We start from the raw sequence: 20,149 nt of genomic DNA, 5'->3' as shown, positions 1-20,149 counted from the left end.
ATACTAAATTGGGCGCAAAATGATTTTATATATGGCTCGATGATCAAGTGGAGGGCCCATTAATTGTTATTCCTAAATTTATTAGGAATTACTTTGATCTTTTAGAATAATGTAGAGGGTATTTTAAGTTCTAATGGAATTAAGATTAATAATTATAATTATACTTTTATTTAGAAAAGATAAAGAATTTAATTTGGGGTAAAACAAATATTTTAATGATAAACCGATCTTATATTAATGATAAACACGGAGTCTAATCGTCTAATTATATTAGGGAAAGGACTTGGTACAGCTATTTTATCGTAGCCGCATCATCGCTCTGCGAAGAGTCTATCGCGATAGCTCTATCGCATTACGATAGAGGCTGTTTTACTTCGAGTCAAATTCTGACTCTTTTCTAAACGTTCCGGATGCTTTCTCTATAAATAGAGGCGTTATTTCCCCGTTTTCAATCACCAACAATCATCAACAATCATCTAATTCTAGTTCTCTTCTCTCTCAAAGCTAGAAGCTTGTTCTTTCTCCCTCTTTCTAAGCCTTCCTTTTTCAAAATACAATACCGCATTCACGAGTCTTAGACGCACATAACCAAGCTCGAAGTTGTCTTCGCCCTAGACGTGAAAGGTTGATAATTTCTGAGGGTTTGGTCCCAAATCCCTATTTCAATTATTTAAATTAATTGTTTGATTTAATACTTTTATTGAAGTTACTAACGAGTGTGTTGTTTTGATAGAAAGAGATACGAGGCAACAAAGTGAGTAATTTCATTGCAATATATCTTTAGAAAGCATGTTATTTAATTCCTAGTATCATGTTCAGATGTATTTATTGCTTTCTAGTATCATGTTTAGTTTGCTTCCTATTTCTTCTATCATGTTAGGAATAAAGTTTTGATCTTTAATATTTAGTGACATGCTAGGATCTTGTTGTTAATCTTGTTAGTATCACGCCTAGGATCTTGTTGTTATTATGCTTTGATGAGATCGAGATTTATATGATGATGATCGTTGTTATATGTTGCTTGATATTATTGTTATTGCTTTATCACGCCCTTTCTTGCAGGTTTAAAGGAAATTTGCACTTGAAATCACGCTTAATAAGATAATTAATAATTTTATTTAAGCTAATATGATTTTAATTCAAAAGATCGCCAATAATAGATTTGTTTGTGCATTAATATTCGATGAACATAGATTAAACAGGTTTAGGGTTAATATATTGATTGTATGTTAGTCAGAAAGCGCACATGAACATGAGAAGAATAAAGAAGAGGCCTATTTTAGGGCAGATTCAATCTCTTTTAGGTTGGATTTGTACCTTCATCCCCGAATATCCAGACATGGTTCCGGACCACTATGGAGTTAGCGATCTCATGGATCGTGAAGGGGTGTAACCTTCACCCTATGAACGGATTACAAGTTCCTAAAACTTGTTGGCGACTCATTTGCTCTAGCTTCCTTCCCTTTGGACGCCACCATACTTAAGTGTATGATCACAACGGGGCTCAAGTGTGGGATGCTTGAAATATTCCCTACAATTGTAAGCCCAATTCCGATGAATAATGAGGAAGTTATGGCCAAAATACTAAACTGGGCTCAAAGTGAATTTTATATACGGTCAAAAGATCATGTGGAGGGTCCATTAATCTTAATTATAATCCAAAATCAATTAGGATTAATTAGAAGCTTCTATGAGTTTCTAAAAGATCTTAATTATCTTTTATGAAAAGATAAGATAAAGAATTTGAAAGTGAATAAAACTCCTCTTTTTGAGAGTCCTTGTTCTGTGCAAAATGGAATATGTTAAGATATTATTTTCGTGCCTCGTAATTTTTATCCAAATCTTATATGGTTTGATAGATCTTGAAATTATCTTTCCAATGATATATTATAATATTAATTTCCAGCTATAACGAAAAAAATATGAAAGAAATACGAAACTCTATCCAAAACTGACACCCTTTCACTATTTCGGCTATATCTTTTATTCTACAAAAGATTTTAATCTGATTCTAATTTGGTTAAAAAGTATACTTTAAGATCTTTCCAACTACATATTATATTCCTTATTTGGACTTCTGGATCAAAAGATATGATAAAAACAAAATCCGCAAAAAACTGTTTTTATCGCAACGCAATAATCCTATTGCGCCGCGATACTTTTATCTTGCCGCGTCAAAAGGAATTTTAATCCAATTCGAATTCTAACTCTTTTCTAATCGTTTACGGTCATTTTTGCTATAAATACAGTCAATTTCCTCCGTTTTAATCACCAACAATCATCTTTCTATTCTCTCTCAAAGCTAGAAGCTTATTCTTTCCCCCCCTTTCTAAGCCTAGCCTTTTCAAACGTCATTCGTCCATCACGAGACTTAGACACACATAGCCAAGCTCGAAGTTTCCTTCGCCCTCGACGTGAAAGGTTGATAATTTCTAAGGGTTTGGTGCCAAATCTCTATTTCAATTATTTAAATTAATTGTTTGATTTAATGTTTTTTTTAACTTACTAACGTGTGTATTGTTTTGATGGAAAGAGATACGAGGCGCATCAAAGTAAGTTATTTTATTGTTATATTTTTATAGAAAGCATGCTTATATTATGTTACTTCCTAGTATCATGTTAGGATGTCATTTATTACTTTCTAGTATCATGTTTAGGTTGCTTCCTATTTCTTATATCATGTTAGTATCATCTTACAGTTAAAGTTTTGATCTTTATTTTTAGTGACATGCTAGGATTTGTTATTAATCATGTTAGTATCATGCCTAGGATCTTGCTAATATTATTATGCTTTGATGAGATTGAGATTATTATGATGATGATGATTTGTTGTATCAATATTATTATATTGCTTGATATAATTATTATTGCTTGATCACGCCCTTTTATGCAGGTTTAAAGGTAATTTGTACTTGAAATCACACTGAATAAGATAATTAATATTTTTATTTAGGCTAATATGATTTTAATTCAAGTGATCGCCAATAATAGATTTGTTTGTGCATTAATATTCAACCAATATAGATTAAACAGGTTTAGGGTTAATATATTGATTGTATGTTAGTAAGAAAGCGTACATGAATATGAGAAGAATAAAGTAGAGGCCTATTTAGGGCAGGTTCAATCTCTTTTAGGTTGGATTTGTACCTTCATCCCCGAATACCCAGTCATGGTTCCAGACCACTATGGAGTTAGCGATCTCTTGGATCGTGAAGGGGTGTAACCTTCACCTTGTGAACGGTTTACAAGTTCTTAAAATTTATTAGCGACTCTTTTGCTCTAGCTTCCTTTTCTTTGGACGCCACCATGCTTAAGTGTATGATCATAGTGGAGCTCAAGTGTGGGATGCTTGAGATATTCCCACAAGTGCCACTAATGACTAACGGACGATCATTAATTCTGTTAGTCATTAGGGTTTAATCATGACACATGTCATTATATGATTGCTTCATTTTAATTATTTATTTTAATCAATAAAAATTAAAAAATTCGTCGATTATCGTGATAAAAATTGTTCAAGTAAAGTTTTTGGGGGTTTGACCTCTTATGGATTCAAATTAAGCTCGGAATTAGCAAAAAATAATGTAAATGCCCCATTTTGTGAGTCGATAAATATCTCAATTAGCGAGTCATTATTTTTTAACCATAAAAAATTGGTCGTGCAAGGTTTTGGAATTTATTTTGACCCTTTATGGGTTCAAATTAAGCTCGGAATTGGCAAAAAATAACTTAAATGTCCTAGTTTGTATGTCAAGAAATATCTCTATTAGCGTGTCGTTTTTTTTTATTTTTAAATTGATTGGTTAAGGTTTTAAAGGTCATTTTGATTCCTTACGGGTCTAATTTAAGCTCATATTTTGCAAAGAGTTAACGTAAATACCTCGTTTTACAATTTTACAGTAAAAAAATTACAATCTTAACACGCAAAATAGGGCATTTACATTATATTTTTGCCAATTCCGAGGTTATTTTGGATCTATAAAGGACCCAAATGACCGCCTAAACCTTACCTTGACAATTTAAACAATTAAAAAAAATGACACACTAATCAAGATATTTCTTGCCATACAACACGAAGCATTAACGTTATTTTTTGCCTATTCCGAGCTTAATTTGAACCCATCAAACGGGTCAAAATAACCTTGAAAACCTTACTCGACCAATTTTCATATCTAAAAAAAATGACTCGTTAATCGAAATATTTTTCGACACACGAAACGGGACATTTACGTTATTATTTTACCAATTTCGAGCTTAATTTGAACTCATTAAGGAACAAAATAACCCCAAAACTTTACCCGAACAATTTTCATCATGAAATTCGAGAAAAAAATGTTATTTTTATTAATTTAAATAAATGATTAAAATGAACTAATCATATCGGGACATGTCATGCTTAAACCCTAATGACTAACAGAGTTAACGGCCGTTAGTCATTAATGGCACTTGGTGAATTTTTTAAAAACTTGGTGACATTTGGTGAATTTTGAAAACCTTGATGACATTTGGTGAATTATTAAAATGCTCAGTGGCATTTGGTGAAATAGCCGAAAAAAAAAACAAATAAAAAAAACCAGAGTCACCTCTATTTCCCACTCCGACTACCGATAAACCTTCCCTATCTCCACCTCCCTAGCACCATCGAAAACCACCCTCTCCCTTGTTTACCACCAACACCGTCCCCAACAGCCACCCTCATACCCCTAACCCACTGTCACTCCCCGCACAGCATAACCCTCACCACAAAATGGAGGTGAAATTTGGGATTGTTGTAGATTAATCGATAGTTGGAATTATTTAAAATAAATCGGTCAAACTTGAGATTAATAAAGTACTGTATATTTATCCTAAATTAATTAAGGAACAATTGGTTATTGCCTAAAAAAAAGGAATAATTGGTTATTATGATATATTTATTTTTGCATTTCATTTTATTTTACTTTTGTATATTTATTGAATACATTTATGATATATTTATTTTTGTATTTCATTTTATCTATTTTCGTATGTTTATTGAGAATTGAGATGCATATTAAAGTACATCACATGTATATGGGTTTTTTCTTTTTTTTTTAGAAGTTTTTTTATTTCCAATGATTATGTTTTGTATGCAACTTTTCTAATAAGCAAATATGGGTTCTGAACTAGTTGGCAATTACACTTCACACCTGTAATAATGACAAGAATTGATCACGTTTTTATTGAGGAAATAATGCAGAATCAGATATATGCCATATAATAACTCAATTGTACGACGCATAATAAGCTGCACATATGATAAGGGGAACTAAGGCAACTAGACAGAAAAGCCCTGGAGAGCTCTATCCAGTAGGTGACGCAAAAGAATGGCTATCAATAAAATATTCATCACTCATTCTCTTCACTTGGGCTTATCCCTTTCTTGATTTCCTTTTCATTCCCTTACAAATGCTCATTATTTACAGTATCGAATAAGCTCGGATGACCTCAACAATGGGTGCCCTGCACAAAGGGCACTTGCCTCCACCACGAACCAACTCATTCGCACACTTCAAACAGGTGCACATGTGGCCACATCTGTGAAAAGGAAAATGTATCAAAGAATAAACAACCACATGTATTCATATAGGAGTGTTGTACAATAAAAAGAGATAGAAAAGAGCCTGTATGAGGACTTGAGGAGGTATAGAAAAATCAACTCATTCTTCTATAAGACAAATTATATACAAGACCCATGTTGACATGTAATGGGGAGAGAATATAAGAGTTCCCATGAGACGAGGTCACGAGGAGATATAAATAAGGGAATGTTTCAAGTTGAATTATTTCAAAACAAAAAAAAAAATAAGGGAATGTTTCAAGTATAAGTTATTTCAAAACATTAAAACACAAACACACACACCTCAATTTAGCAAAATATAGAGTAAAATTACAACATACCTGTACAACAGAGAATCAATATGGTTATCACAACAAACACAACATGTCCCCTTCCTCACATGTCCCCATCTGGAGCCGTCCTCTGAGGTCTCAGCACCTGAACCATAAATAAGTTAGCAGTAGACATTTGTCATTCACCCTAAGGTAATCAATTAATGTTGAACACAGTTGAAAGGGAGGGAAAAGGAGGAGGGTGTAAAGCAGTTCCAGTCCCAGGCATGCCAGCAACAAAAATTCTTAAGAGAGGCTATATTTTATTCATTAACCCTTCACTTCATATATTTTAGGGGTAATTTGGGAAGGGGATTTGTCAAACTTATACCAGGAAGAAAACATAAGTGGGGTAATGAAAAGAACCTTGTCCACCAGTACATCGATTTAAAGCTGCAGAAACCTCTTGCCGAACAGAACGCTGCAACTCAACCTGCATGTCCATGCAGGCTTCTAGCATCCTCTGCATGTGGTTCATACCTTGCTGAAGCCTAGCAACATCTGCTCGAAGATCATTCATCATCTCCCACTCCTGTCAATGGGCAGCAATGAATGGATAATCAAATTAAACCTCCATAGAAACAATTGTAAAGACCAGACCCAATATCATAAAATCATAATGGATTGTTTGAATATGAGCCCTTTACAAGTAAAAGCAATAAAGTTTTCTAGTGATGACAGAAAAGATTAGAAGATCAACAAAAGATCACAGTACTCATCATTCCCATCATACAGTAAGGCCCCGTTTGGTTTGATGTAAAATGTTTTCATGGAAAATGATTTTCCCTTTTTTTGTTTTTTTGGTTTGGTTTGTGAAGGGGTGGAAAATGATTTTTCCAATGGTGGAAAATTGCATCCTTAAATGATAGGAAACATTTTACTTTACAAAATAGAGAAGCCACATTTACTTCCCACCTCATTTTTACTTACCTCTCATCCATCCTCACATTCCCACTCCTATTTTTGATTTTTCTGAAACTTTTCTTGTATGCAACCAAACAAATAAAAACTAAATTGCAATTCTGCTTTTCCTTGAAAATATGTTTTCCATGAAAACTAATTTTACATTGAAAATGTTTTACATCAAACCAAACGGGGCCTAAATGTGCATGCCAACATCAGACAGATATAACTGAAGTCATCAGTACTAGCCATCTTAAAGGCCATATCTCTCAACATCATTCACCTCTTATTCAAACTTGAAAACGGCCATACTACAAATGGAAATTTTGATGGTACAACTTTAGAAGGTTGGATCCTGCTTTCTGAAGAGATTCCAAGTGCCACTATCAAACTCTAATAGATTCCTGTGATCCAATGTAGTTTTGCTTCACTCTTGAAGTGGGATATTTAACAAGTTCGTGTTATCTCTTTTTAGTTTGCATCATTGATTTTTAAGGTTCCAAGTTATTTTCGTTTGAATTAATTGTTCATTTGTGAGTTATATTTGATACAAGAGAAAAACTTGGATAGCAAATACAATTAAAAGGGTTATGCATTGGTAGTTCACAAGCTTATTGATCATAATTGGTGACCTAAACTGATTGGTTAATGATGTTAAAGTTTATACGAAATATGTATACTAAACAGATATAAGGTTCACACGTTTAACTTAAGCTAATTGTTTTCCTACTCAACTCAGGAGTGTTACAAAGTTTTTATAGTCGGAATATCTTCACTGAGGATTGATTTGAAATTATTTCAGTAGACAGTAATCTGAAACTTTCAAATCTATCCTAGTTACTTTGATCATTATTGAAGGACAAATTTGGAACTTAATAACTAAATAAAATCTGTATCACTAACCCTTTCTTACCTAATGAGTTCATATCACATGGCAGGACTATGAAGTTAACTAGAACATAAGATTGAATACTATAAATGCAAATAAGCTTACCAGCTCTGAACGATGCATGCTATGCCTAGACCAGTTAGCATGATGAATAGTCCGTTGCCAGAGGGGCTGCGGAGGTGGTACAGGTGGAGATGGATGAACAAGAGGCACTCGACTGTCTGTATCACTGGCATTTGATTCCTCTGGTTGAGACTCCAGATCACGCCGTGATGTAACAGAAGTGGGCAAATTTCTATGAAGATCCAAATCAATAGGAGCACGACCTTGCCTTTGCACATAAGATTGTATCAATTGGTCCAGACTTTCACGGAATCCACTATCAAGAAGAGTTGAAACACTCCTCCTGGAAGAAGGGGAACCAAACTTCAGGTGTTTAAAGAGATCAATACTATTACTACCTCAGTTTCTCAACGTTCTTGATTGTAACTAGTTGCACGAAAATTAAGAAAAGCAAAAAGAGAGAAGTTTTGGGGTTGCAAGTGGCAAAAGTAGGTCCTGTGAGTGAGTACTGGAGGTAAAAATGAAAATTAATTGCAAAAATGGAATGAAGTAAAAGTGTAAAGAAACAGGAATGGGTCCCTTTTTTTTTTCTCTCTTTGTATTACTTTATATCTATCTCCTCTCCTTAAAAATTGTGCATCCCTCCAACATTGCAGTTAAAAGAGAACAGAAGAAATATAATGCTATGTACTCTATTTCAATTGAAATAAGATAACTTTCATGCTTACTAACGCATAACTCTGATCATATTATTATTAGAATTCTTTAAATAAAATATTATTAGAAGTTGATATTTTAAAACCATACATTGAGACTAATCGAAATATTTTAGAACAACGATTGTTTTTTTAGGTTAGTAAGAAAATGTAATGAAAGTTTGTGCAAGTGCAAAGATCAAAATGGTGCAATCAACATTAAATTGTCAAAACATGTGTTATTACACATCTGAAAAACCATACATATATTTACATATTATATGTTAATGTGTATGACACTTATAGAGGTTTCAAAACTAGTACTCGTATGCATAATAAATTCATACACCAGAATGCATACCTGCTAAGCAGTTCACGAAGCTCCATGCTGTAAACATTATCATCATCAGGAGGGTAAAATCTATTGACTTGTCTAGTTGAAATGCCACGTTGAATTCGTGGAGGATTAGAAAACCCTCGAGACGAAGTCCCTAATGTTGCTCGAGAACCATTGTCAGGCCAAATTTGTTGACCAGTTAAATTATTCTCTTCTTCACTATCATTCCCCTCAGCAGTCGGCTGCCAAGCATTTCCTGCAGTTTCCTGCCAATTACCATTCATATTTGGCTGCGAGTTATCACTCCATTGATTAAGAACCGCAGAATTTGACTGCAGCAAGCTCCTCTGCTCATCTCCTGTGACCTGTTCCTGCCAATCCCCCCTATGAATAGCACTTTCTTCCCCAGCCAAGAGATCAGCAGAAGATCCATCAGGCAAAATTATGGTATTATTTGTGAACTCACTAACTCCATCACCATGAACCCTAGATTGCAGTTGGTGCGAATTCAAACCATGAACCTCAATTGGAATGTCAAGTCGTTCCTGATCAATTGGAAAATCACTACCTGGATCGCCAAATGAGGCCCCAGAGTTGCTCATTGTTTGACCATGTACAATAGTTTCTAGGCTGGACTCTCTAGAGCGAAAACCTTCTCTGGAAAATGGCATAGTGTAAGACTCATTCATAAAATTTCGAGCACAAATATTAAATTAAATTTAAGATCCAGGTAACAGGCACCTTCATTCACCCAACTTTTGAATTGAATTAACAATTTTAAAATCTAAACTGCATGACTAGCTAGACACTATGTTACTTGGACTCGGGTACCCATGTCCAACACGGATACGTGTCCAAGTGTCCGACCCGGCTATTTCTTGAAAAAATTCAATGATTTTGAACTAAAATGAAGTGTCCAAGTGTCCCACCCATGTCCGAGTGTCGAGGGTCCGACACGGGTACAGAGGTGAAATGAAGAGTCCGAGTAACATAGGCTAGACATATCATTCATAAAGATATACACAGGAAATCCATTGGGAGTCTTGAAACAAATAGATTCAAAAAACAATCATTCGGGGGAAAAGAAAAAAAGAGAAACAATAAGTCAATAAGTAATAAGGTATATCTACTACTGCAGCCATATACTTGTGATTACACAGGATTTAATAGATGTAAACAACACATTCAAAAGCGGGTGTAGCTTGCATTATACAAAACAAGGGCCTGGATAAAAATCAATCCCTCATTAAAAGACAACAGTTCAAAATTAATGATAAGCATGCAGAGCATGCATGCTAAACAAAAGAATCCATCAAAACGCCTCAAAGGGAGGAAAACTAATTCCTCCATAATAATCAACCAAGGTTTGGCTCTTTTGCAGTTTTGCCCCTTTATATTGATTCACCAACCTCCCATCCAGAATTCAACATTTCTCTCTCACTTACTCATAGCCTCCTATTCTCTCTAATCATCTAGACTCCCCCTCTCAACTTACTTCTCCATCTCATCACTCAATTGCAAAGGTTAGGGGTTTTTGCAGCTCCAAATGATTGCCTGACTAAAGCTTAAATATTAGGCCATATGCAGTTCAGGTTTTCTTTAACCTGAACTTTTTTTTCAATTAATGGGGTTTAGCTTAACAGAATATTTTTCCTGATTCAACATGAATAAAAGAGGTTTTGGTTATTTTTTTTAAATGTAGTAATAGGACCATTGGAATTATGGATACGTAAAACTCCACCGAACTTGATTTCAGTAATTTGTTATTCATTGACTTTGATTGTTTTATTTATTTACTAATGTTCACTAACATTAGTTTTTACTCAACCAATTGCACACTTCCATTTTTCTAAAATATGGGTGATGTAATCCCAATAGATTCCAATATACAACTAGGATTTCCTTACTCCCCAAAGCTATTGTTTTTCTCATTTGCTCATTTGGAAAGGTGTACCACGTGCATGGTGAAGAGATTAATTTTAGGTCTAAGATAGAAGATATGTATTGAAGGCTATTAGTCTTCAGACATTCCTTGAATCCAATACCGATAACACTCATTTAGATTCAACACATGCAAGAATAATCAAATCACACACTTATATCTCAAAATGTGAGATACAATGAAATCAATAACTTTGATGAGGTATAAACAATTTCACGATTAGTAAATTTATACATAAGGGAAACAACTCACTCATATAGAATGCTCTACCCTGCTATTTGTGAAAATAAAGGCAACATAGAGATGGTGGTCGCAAGCTTGTTAATGGCTAATTGCATAAGTTAGACCACTAAAGCATATGCTGGTTTTCATCTTTGATTCTCTCTATTTCTCATTTCTAATCATAGTATCCTGAATTTCATATGATACATTTACATGATGTTGGGTCTAACAACATCCAAATATTCATACAAAGTTAACGCTAACATTGCAACATGGGGAGGCATTAACGCTAAGCACAATTCAACCTTACATTATTTATATATAACAATAGAATTAATAAAAAGTTAATCTTAAATTAATATCGAGAGGATCTACCAAGAATCTATATAACTATATTTTTTTCCTAACGCATAAATCACTATACGTGATTAACGAGGAGTGTGTAAAACTGTAAATAGTGTCAAAAGAGCAAACATTGCAAAATTACAGCGATGTTACAAGTATATTCCTTTGATACACACAAAAGTGAGATCATCAAATCCAATACACAGCTTCAAACCAAAAAAAAAACCTGTACACAGTAAAAGTCACAGTAAAATTTATTTGCAACCCAGTTCCCTACCACCAGTAGCTCACAATTCAAAATAAAAATAAAAAGATTATGGCAAAAGCCAGTCTAAAGAGATTATTGCACATGAATATATATATAAATTAATATAATTGTACAGTTATACACATTATAACTAATGATATTCCATATATAATAGCTTGCATCAGCATGAATAATGACCACGAGAAAAATCACTATATTAGGAACTAACAAAAGTTCAATAAGTCCCTCCATCCCATCTAGAAGTGCTCGTTCTCATATTTCACGGGTTTAAATGGGGTTTAAATGCAAATGAATGAAGTATAAAAAGCATGTACAATTTCTTGTTTTTTTGTAGAGACAATAATGAAAAGCATGTGTGAAGTACATATGGGTTTAAGGGTATATAGGGAAGTCTAGTATGTTAAAAGGTATAAAGTGGGGGTATATACAGGCGCTTAATTTTGGGACACCCAATTAGGAAAACAGGCAGTTAAAATATGGGACGGAGGGAGTATAAGATAATGCATAGCTTCCTAGAATAACATCTAACTAACCAACACAATGTAAACAATGGAAAAATTAGCACACCTCAAATCAGAAACAGTGTTTCGTTGTCTCAACTGAAGTAATTCACTTGCAGCAACTGAAGGCGGCCTTTCATACTCAGTAATTCTTTCAGTCCTCAAAAATCTACCTCTGAGCAATGACTGGAATAACAAATCACAAATGACGTTAATAGTTTTTTCAAAAAAATCCTTGAGAAGCTAAGTTGCAGTGTTTGATCAATCAAGATAAAAAGTTGTCATACTTGGAGAATTATCAAAACTTCAAAAAAATGTGGTGCACAAAACAAATTGCAGGAACACAGAATGGTATCTCTACCTCAACCATTCAAAAACTTCGCAAAAATGCCTGCCAAACATTGGATAAACATCTTCACAGCATACCTTGATGGCTGGATCTCAATATAACCCTTTAAATGTCACTACTATACAAGTAAACTATTATAAAATCGTTTATAAATACAAGATGGCAACAGGCATTGACTGCAAGATCCCTCTTGAAAAAGAACCATGTCAAGGACTCACGGGTAATAACAACCACTGACAAAACAAAAAGTGGGTAGAACAAGAGGAATGTGCGTGTGTGTCTTTGGAGGGGGGGGGGGGACATAATATTTATCCCTTCTTGATTTGTTAGATTGGCCACACTCCATTTCTTAGTTCCCTTCATGTTATAGCATCTTCCGTGCCCAGTGGCGTTACCAAAAATTTTGAGGGGGGCCAAGATCATATCTATGTATGTGTAATTTCGCAAACCACAACTAATATTGAGTTTGTTGATTACATTTACTATAAAAATATAAAATAAAAACTAAAAATGTTAGTTTCTAGGTTTGAACTCTTGACCTCTTATCCACAATCACATGGCAAAAACCAACTCCTCTACACTACAACTTATAATAAGTATAAGCAAAATTTAATATTTATCTTGAGCCAAAGGGGAGGCCATGGCCCACCCCAGCCCCCCCTTGGCTCCACCCTTGTCCGTGCCCCCTGCAACTCTTTCCTTTGTCATAACATCTTCTAACTTTACTCCATCCCTACAATTTGCATCATGCCCCATCACCAGCTATATTGGATGCAGAGATGGAGAGAGAGCACAATCTAAAGAGTCACCTCTCTTCAATCACTGAAAGCCTTAATGTATCATACTTCTTCAGCAACATTTCAGATCTAGATTTAAAATACAAACCCTAAATCTTACAAAGTTGAATATTTCAAAATGTTTATTATTTTTTCAAGACGATCAAGGCAGTGCTAGGCACACAACTGTTTTTTCCCAGCATTTTTTCAATTTTACTAAAGTGTGCCACACTTCAACGTAGCATAACAAGGTGTATAAAGGCCAACTAAGCTGCAGGGAAATCCCCGTTGTCTTAGTGTGCCTTTTTATATACGTTTACAGAAACATCAATCTTGCAAGACACAACTACTTATTAAGGCGAAAATCTAATCGAAAGGGGAGGAGATCAAGATTCCAGAACTTAAGGTGAACCAATTAATTAAAATGGAAAAAGAGAAAGGGAATGCTAAGTAAACTAAATATAAATTTAGAGCAATTCCTTGTCCCTTTCCATGTTACTCGTTACATAACTACATAGCCTCTAGATTTGTCATTTCCCTACCCATCTATCACAACAATACAAGATTGTTGAAAGTACATTCTGAATTTCCAAACACTATATACATTTAGAATTAGGATGAAATGGAACGGGGCCATACCCATAATATAAGAAGGGTGAGAAGGATTGTTGAACCTTAGGTTCAAAAACCAACACATAAGTATAAATGATAGCAACTGAGTGACCATCTATTTGTTACACCTCTATTTCATTTTTCATTCAATTAATTAACATACCCCCGCCCCAGCCTGAACAACTATTCAGGGATAACATTAACTGAATGAGCACAATAAACAAGACAAGAAATATTTTGGCTCCTCATCAGCTTGCCATTTATTTAAATTTCATTACAAAACTTCTACCCTTGGACTCCCATGATGGGCAGCAATGGGGAATCTACAACACTGCACAAATGTTGAAATTATGCAACTCGGTAAAGTGAAAGACAAATAAGGGAAGGCCTACTATCAAAAGAAATAGAACCCCTCTAACACAAAAAATAAATAAATAAAAATAAATAAAGAGCTCATTTATGGTGCCACAAACTTCGTATTAGGATATCTAATGAAATCGGCCTCCTAAGAAGTGTAGGTGAAAACAGATGAACTTTACAGTATTTACTAACCCGTGGACTGGTATGGCTACGTCAACATGCCAGGAGACCCACACAGGCGTTTGAGGAATTAACATATAAACATAAGCCATGAGGCAGATCTTATAATTAGTTTAACTCTCCAGATTCAACAATCCTAATGATACATCTCATACAAGGAACCATGCTATATTATGCTAATATATATTTTTAAACACTTGTTGATGTGGTAGCATCATCCTCCATACAAGAGCTGATACATAGTGTATCATTAAGTAATAAAATCACTAAGGCACTGTTTGGTTCAACTTATTTGAGCTTATATCAACTACTTAATTTCAATGTAATAGCAAAATTTATAAGAGAGTTAGTCAAAATTTAATTTCACTTATCTTGTCTAATCTTAACTACTACCTCCGCATCAAATTATCTGCAACGATTACATAAAGTGTGAGTAGAAAATGTCTAATCGTTGCATATAATTTGAAATAGAGGTAGTAATTTTTTTTTGAAAAAAGTTAAAATTAAGTTCAATCATTCATTTCCAAACATGCATTGTCCAAGGTGGTAGTCTTAGACATCTTTGAGTAACATTCATATCAGTGTTAAAGAAGAAAACATGCATAAGGGGTAGGTAGTCTACACCTAATCATAATATTCAGATTTGAAAGAGTGCTCCTTGAAATAAAAACGAATCTACACCAACTATGTTGCTGGACAAGAGGTATGTACCATAAGGTGCCCGAACACACAACAATATACTTCCTTCATTCTTTTTTAATCGCAATGTTTGAGATTTTGCACTATTCACACGAGCTACTTTAACCACCTTTTATGAATTTTATGTTCGGAAAAACATAGTCAGGTGTTAAATTCTTATAGTTTTTACTAATGTAAAATAAAATATATTAATGATATAAAATGTACATTGGCAAGCATGAAAACTCCAACATCACAATTGAAAAAGAATGGAGGAAGTATAAACTAATTGGTGTAGATTGAAAACTAAGTTTATTGTTATCTTATACTATTAGGGTTTATGTATAATATTAGGGTTTATGTATAAACTAATTGGTGTAGATTGAAAACTAAGTTTATTGAAAAAGAATGGAGGAAGTATAAACTAATTGGTGTAGATTGAAAACAAAGTTTATACTATTAGGGTTTATGTATAAGAAATTGTATTGCATTATAATTAATTTTCGTGGAGATTACAAATTTTGAGTTTATTCCTTTGTGGAATTTACCCGGCATTACATAACCATTAATCTTATTTTCAAGAGTGATTAAGTTTATTGTTATCGGTTACTTTTATTTTAGGGTCAAAATTCATATCATTCATTCCATGCTGATGCTATGCAATGTAAGGTAACTTTTGGTATCAACATCAATACATCATGATATGTATCAATATATTTTATTTTCCTTCCTAGAATAGATACATGTAACCAAATAAATGTAAATTTCAATACTTGTCATAATTCAATTTATTTTAGGGGCCTTAGAGCATAAAAAATGGTTAGTTGATTTCAAACTAAGATCTTTTTATATTGTTTATGAATGTTTAATTGTTATTTTTTCCAAGAAAGGATCTTAAGCTTCCAACATAATTTGTGCATACACATTTCAAAGAATCATTATTATTAAGTTACGAAGTGTTTGAGCTATTTATCTGATTTATTTCAAGAATTAGTGTTGCCTACCTACTTTCATTTAAGAGAGAGTTATGGATGATTATAAATCTATAAACTACCCCTAAATGCATGTGATGCGTATAGTTGATTGTTTGAAATACAAAGTTTGTAAATCTAATTTTTAAGCATACTAAGGCTTTATTGTCTTCACTTTATTCATATAATATTTACTTCAGTAAAAATAAGAAAATTTGGCAAAAACGAATTAACTTCAGCAAAAAAAAATAATATGTTCACATCAATAAAAATAAGTTATAACATGGCAATATTGTTGATTAAACTCATTTAAATTTGTAAGATTATATCCATATTCTTTAAGAGCAATCTTGACATTTTAATTAAGGCCCTATTCACTTCACCTTAAAAAAATAATATTTAGTAAAAATAATTTCACTTCATTAAAAATAATTTTAATTCAGTTCAATAAAAATAATTTCAATTCAGTAAAAATCAGTAAACTTAAAGATGAAATATAATAGAAAATCAGTACAAATAATTTTAGTTCAGTAAAATTATTTTCAGTTTAGTAAAAATAATATCAATTCAGCAAAAATAAGGTGAACTGAACGGGGCCTAATTGGGAGTTCCATTATAGAATAGAAAAAATCCTTAGGAGTTGTGACTGTTCATTGTAAAAGTCGTTACATGTGTTTAATTGTGACCTAAACCATGAAATTATATTGATATTGGCAGTGAAACCAAATGAGAAATTATTGAGTTAAGACTTAATTCAAGCTTAGGTACATTGGTTAGGTGAGTGAAACTAAATCTAACATTCACCATGTGAAGCTTTTGAATTTAAGATAGAACCCTTTGTTGAAGATTGTAAAAAGCTAAATTAAAAAACATCAAGTCTTGTTTATATCATAATACAATCAAAATTTGTATAGAAGCATGCTTATTGATGTACAATATTGAATTTATAACATTTTTACATACTTCATTTACAAGTACTCGGAAACATCTTCAACCTTGGAATATTCCTCACTATAAACCAAGTTATACCCAAGTACCTAACAGCCTCGATGTTGAGGTTGTTACTTTATCAACAAAAATTTAAAATATGCTCATTAGTGAGACTCTCTTGCCATGTTATAATCCCCAATCTTTATGACTTTCTTAACTTAAGAGCCTTTTGCATGGAACAAAACATTGCAATTTCTCAATTGTACTTTTGACACACTACTACTATTCACCATAGTTCTTCATATAATTGCTAATCCTTTTAGCTATTGTTTGAATATTCACATATAGTATATTTTACAGCCTATTCTATGAAAAATCTCAGATATCCAGTTATAGGACTAAGTCGCATTTCTTTAGTAGAGCTAGGCCTGCAGAATATATAAACATTTCAACTCAAATTAAGTCTAAACTCAATTCTAACTCTCTCTTCAGCACTCCAAGTAAGATGAAGATAAATAAATCTCAGTTCTCCTTGTCAACAGCCTTCCTCTCCCACAACTGAGGAAAAATTAGTACTTAGTCACTATTCTATTTGAATTTTAGCATGTCTGAGGAATTTACGTCCAACACAATATCTGTAAAACCTACAAGCATCAGTCTCCAACTCTCCATAATTCACTGCACTACATTTTTCTAAAATCACTTCCTGGTTTATAGAAGCTGCCATGTCCAGCACGAAATGAAAAATCATTATGTGTAACAGCATGATCTTGAATAATATTAGTTCAATTTTGATTGATCTGATAATTAGTGTTTTGACCCTGTATCCTCATCACATATTATCAACGTGGGCACAGCACTCTACTTATAAACAATTAGGATTTCATTTCATATACATTACAGAAAGCAGAACAGCTCGGTGACTGACTGACTGACCTGAATGCGATTACGATGAGCAAAATCTGTAACAGCCCGTTGATCTAATAAACCCTGAAGCTCTCTCTGTCTTTCACGTTCTATTCTCATAAGCAGGTCTATTAAAGCTTGCCTTCCACGTAATCTCAACAAATCTCTCCGAATGTGCTCTGTCTGACCTTCTTCCTGGCGAACAAGGCCACCATGAACCTGATTGACTTCGGCTCCTAATCCAACAAGTTGATCTTCCGTACGTCCTCCCCGTGTTCTTTGCTGACTTGATGTATGCACCCACTCTCTCACAAGCCTCACCCGTTCACGTTCAGTCTCACCAAGCCATTCTCCTCTAGGGTTATTAATCCTCCCTGTGGCATCAGAAGAGCGTTCACTTATCCCACTCTCCATCCATCCACGAACAATCTGTCTCACCCTTTCCCTCTCCACTTCACCAAGATCAGGAGATTGCTCTCTGCTAGAATGATTAGTATTCCCCTGTGCGTTGCGGATCTCCATCTGATCATGAGACCAAGCCTCAAAATCATGCTCACTCTCACTTGCATCCTCCACACTACCCTGATTCTCATCTGCTCTACTTTCCGACATTGTTATGGTTGAGACATCAGTATTGCTATCCATGCTCCTTTGATGCCTCAGTCTCTCCCTAACCCTCTCTCTAGCACGATTCAACTCATGATCATCTTCCAATTCTCGCCACATTTGCAAGATAGCAGAAGCCCGAGTACTTGGCCTTTCCGCCGCTCCCGACCTGCGTGAATTTGGAGACTGAGATTCCCTCAAAAAAGAATAATCAAGCATGGAAACAGGATGCAAGCCTGCAAGAGCCATCAACTCCGACTCCCGGTTCCGCCTCTCAATAGTTGCAATCATCTCTTGTGCTTGCCTCGCAGCCCACCTTCTTGAGTGCCGTCTCCTAGCAGCAGAAGACTCTGCTAGATCATCCCCTTCAAGATCAGACCTCCGCCTTCTACGCACAAGCTGATCACTCTCCTCATCCTCATCCTCAGTATTTCGGGCTGAGCTACACGTGGCGTATGACATACAATCATCCAAATGCCCACGCATAAGCTCCTCTAGTCCACGCTCAAAATTTGCCCGAGCATCAGTCGCACTCTCAGCCTTTTGCTGCAATGGCCGGACATCCGTCATCTTCAACAAACCACACACACACACTACACCCAAACTGCCTTAATACACGACCTCAAAACCCCAACCTTCTACGGCCTCGATTCCAAAAACCTTAAACAGTATACAACAAAACAACCCCTCTTCACACCAACAATTCAGGCTAAAAAACCCATCTAATCACAATAATCAGAACAACCAATAACGCCAACTCTTAATTAAAAATCAATAGTATTTACAAAAGTAACAGCAGCACTCTAAACATACTTTGATTCATCGTTCAAAACATATAACCTGATCAAATTGAAACCAGAAAAAAAAAAAAAAAAAAAAAAAAAAAAAAAAAAAAGTCAAGCCCCAGCTCAAAACTTAAGCAACCCAGAATCAAATTTCTGGTTATGAATCAACCCATTAACCAAATTTATTCCAACAATCATCAATTTGAATTTTTTTTTTTAAAAAAAAAGCGCTACTTTATACAAAATTAGGGCACTCGACAATGAAGAAGCGTACCTCGGAAGCCGTCTTCTTCTCAATATCAATTCGTATTTATAGTATTGAACAAACCCAAATCCCAACATATCAGCTTTTTAAAGTTCGAAGAATTGAACAAAAAATCTATAATGGATATCAGAAAGAGAAAAAATATATATATCAAAGAAGTGGTCTTATAAAAATTCAATTTAATTATTATTGTAAAATAAATAATTAGAATTATATGATAGAATTTGTGTTTGATTAATTTTTTTGGGGTTTTTTTTTTTTTTTTTTGGGTGTGTAAAATGATGAGGTTTGGTTTTCGTGAAGGAGACCGGCGATCTCTCAAAAACCAAAAAAGAAGACAGGAGACCAGTGGGAAGCGGGGGTGGAAAGAGAGGAGCGTCGATCTACCAAATAATCTACACGTCATTGAATTTTTTTTAAAACAAAACTTATTTATTCATTACTATAAAAAAAATAAATAAATAATGTTTATTGAACATTGCCAATTGTGGTTTTCCACATATGTAATTTGCTATATTAGTCTCGTGCGATGTACAGTTTTAACAATTAAACTTGTACTCTTATATGTTAGTAATATAAATAATTTAAGAAAAACTTAACAAGTAGAGAGTAATGATTTCTCTTGTTAGATAAATTGAGCAAAAAAAAATAATGTTA

At 34.1% G+C, this 20,149-nt stretch overlaps 1 protein-coding gene across 1 annotated transcript; it reads right to left on the bottom strand.

Moving 5' to 3' along the window:
* Positions 1-5,174: 5,174 nt before the first annotated feature.
* Positions 5,175-19,882, bottom strand: LOC145574732 (uncharacterized). The gene is made up of 8 exons (XM_081632582.1): positions 19,502-19,882; positions 17,867-19,282; positions 12,142-12,260; positions 8,822-9,454; positions 7,808-8,108; positions 6,277-6,442; positions 5,920-6,016; positions 5,175-5,556 (listed from the first exon to the last, which is right to left on the bottom strand). Exons 2-8 carry the CDS (start codon positions 19,010-19,012, stop codon positions 5,439-5,441), a joined length of 2,580 nt encoding a protein of 859 aa, XP_081488708.1. The 5' UTR covers positions 19,013-19,282; positions 19,502-19,882; the 3' UTR covers positions 5,175-5,438.
* Positions 19,883-20,149: the final 267 nt, after the last annotated feature.

The sequence above is a fragment of the Chenopodium album genome, chromosome 13 (assembly GCF_948465745.1).
Source record: "Chenopodium album chromosome 13, dcCheAlbu1.1, whole genome shotgun sequence".
Classification (NCBI taxonomy): Eukaryota; Viridiplantae; Streptophyta; class Magnoliopsida; order Caryophyllales; family Amaranthaceae; genus Chenopodium; species Chenopodium album.
This window is presented reverse-complemented; position numbering and strand designations above follow the sequence as displayed.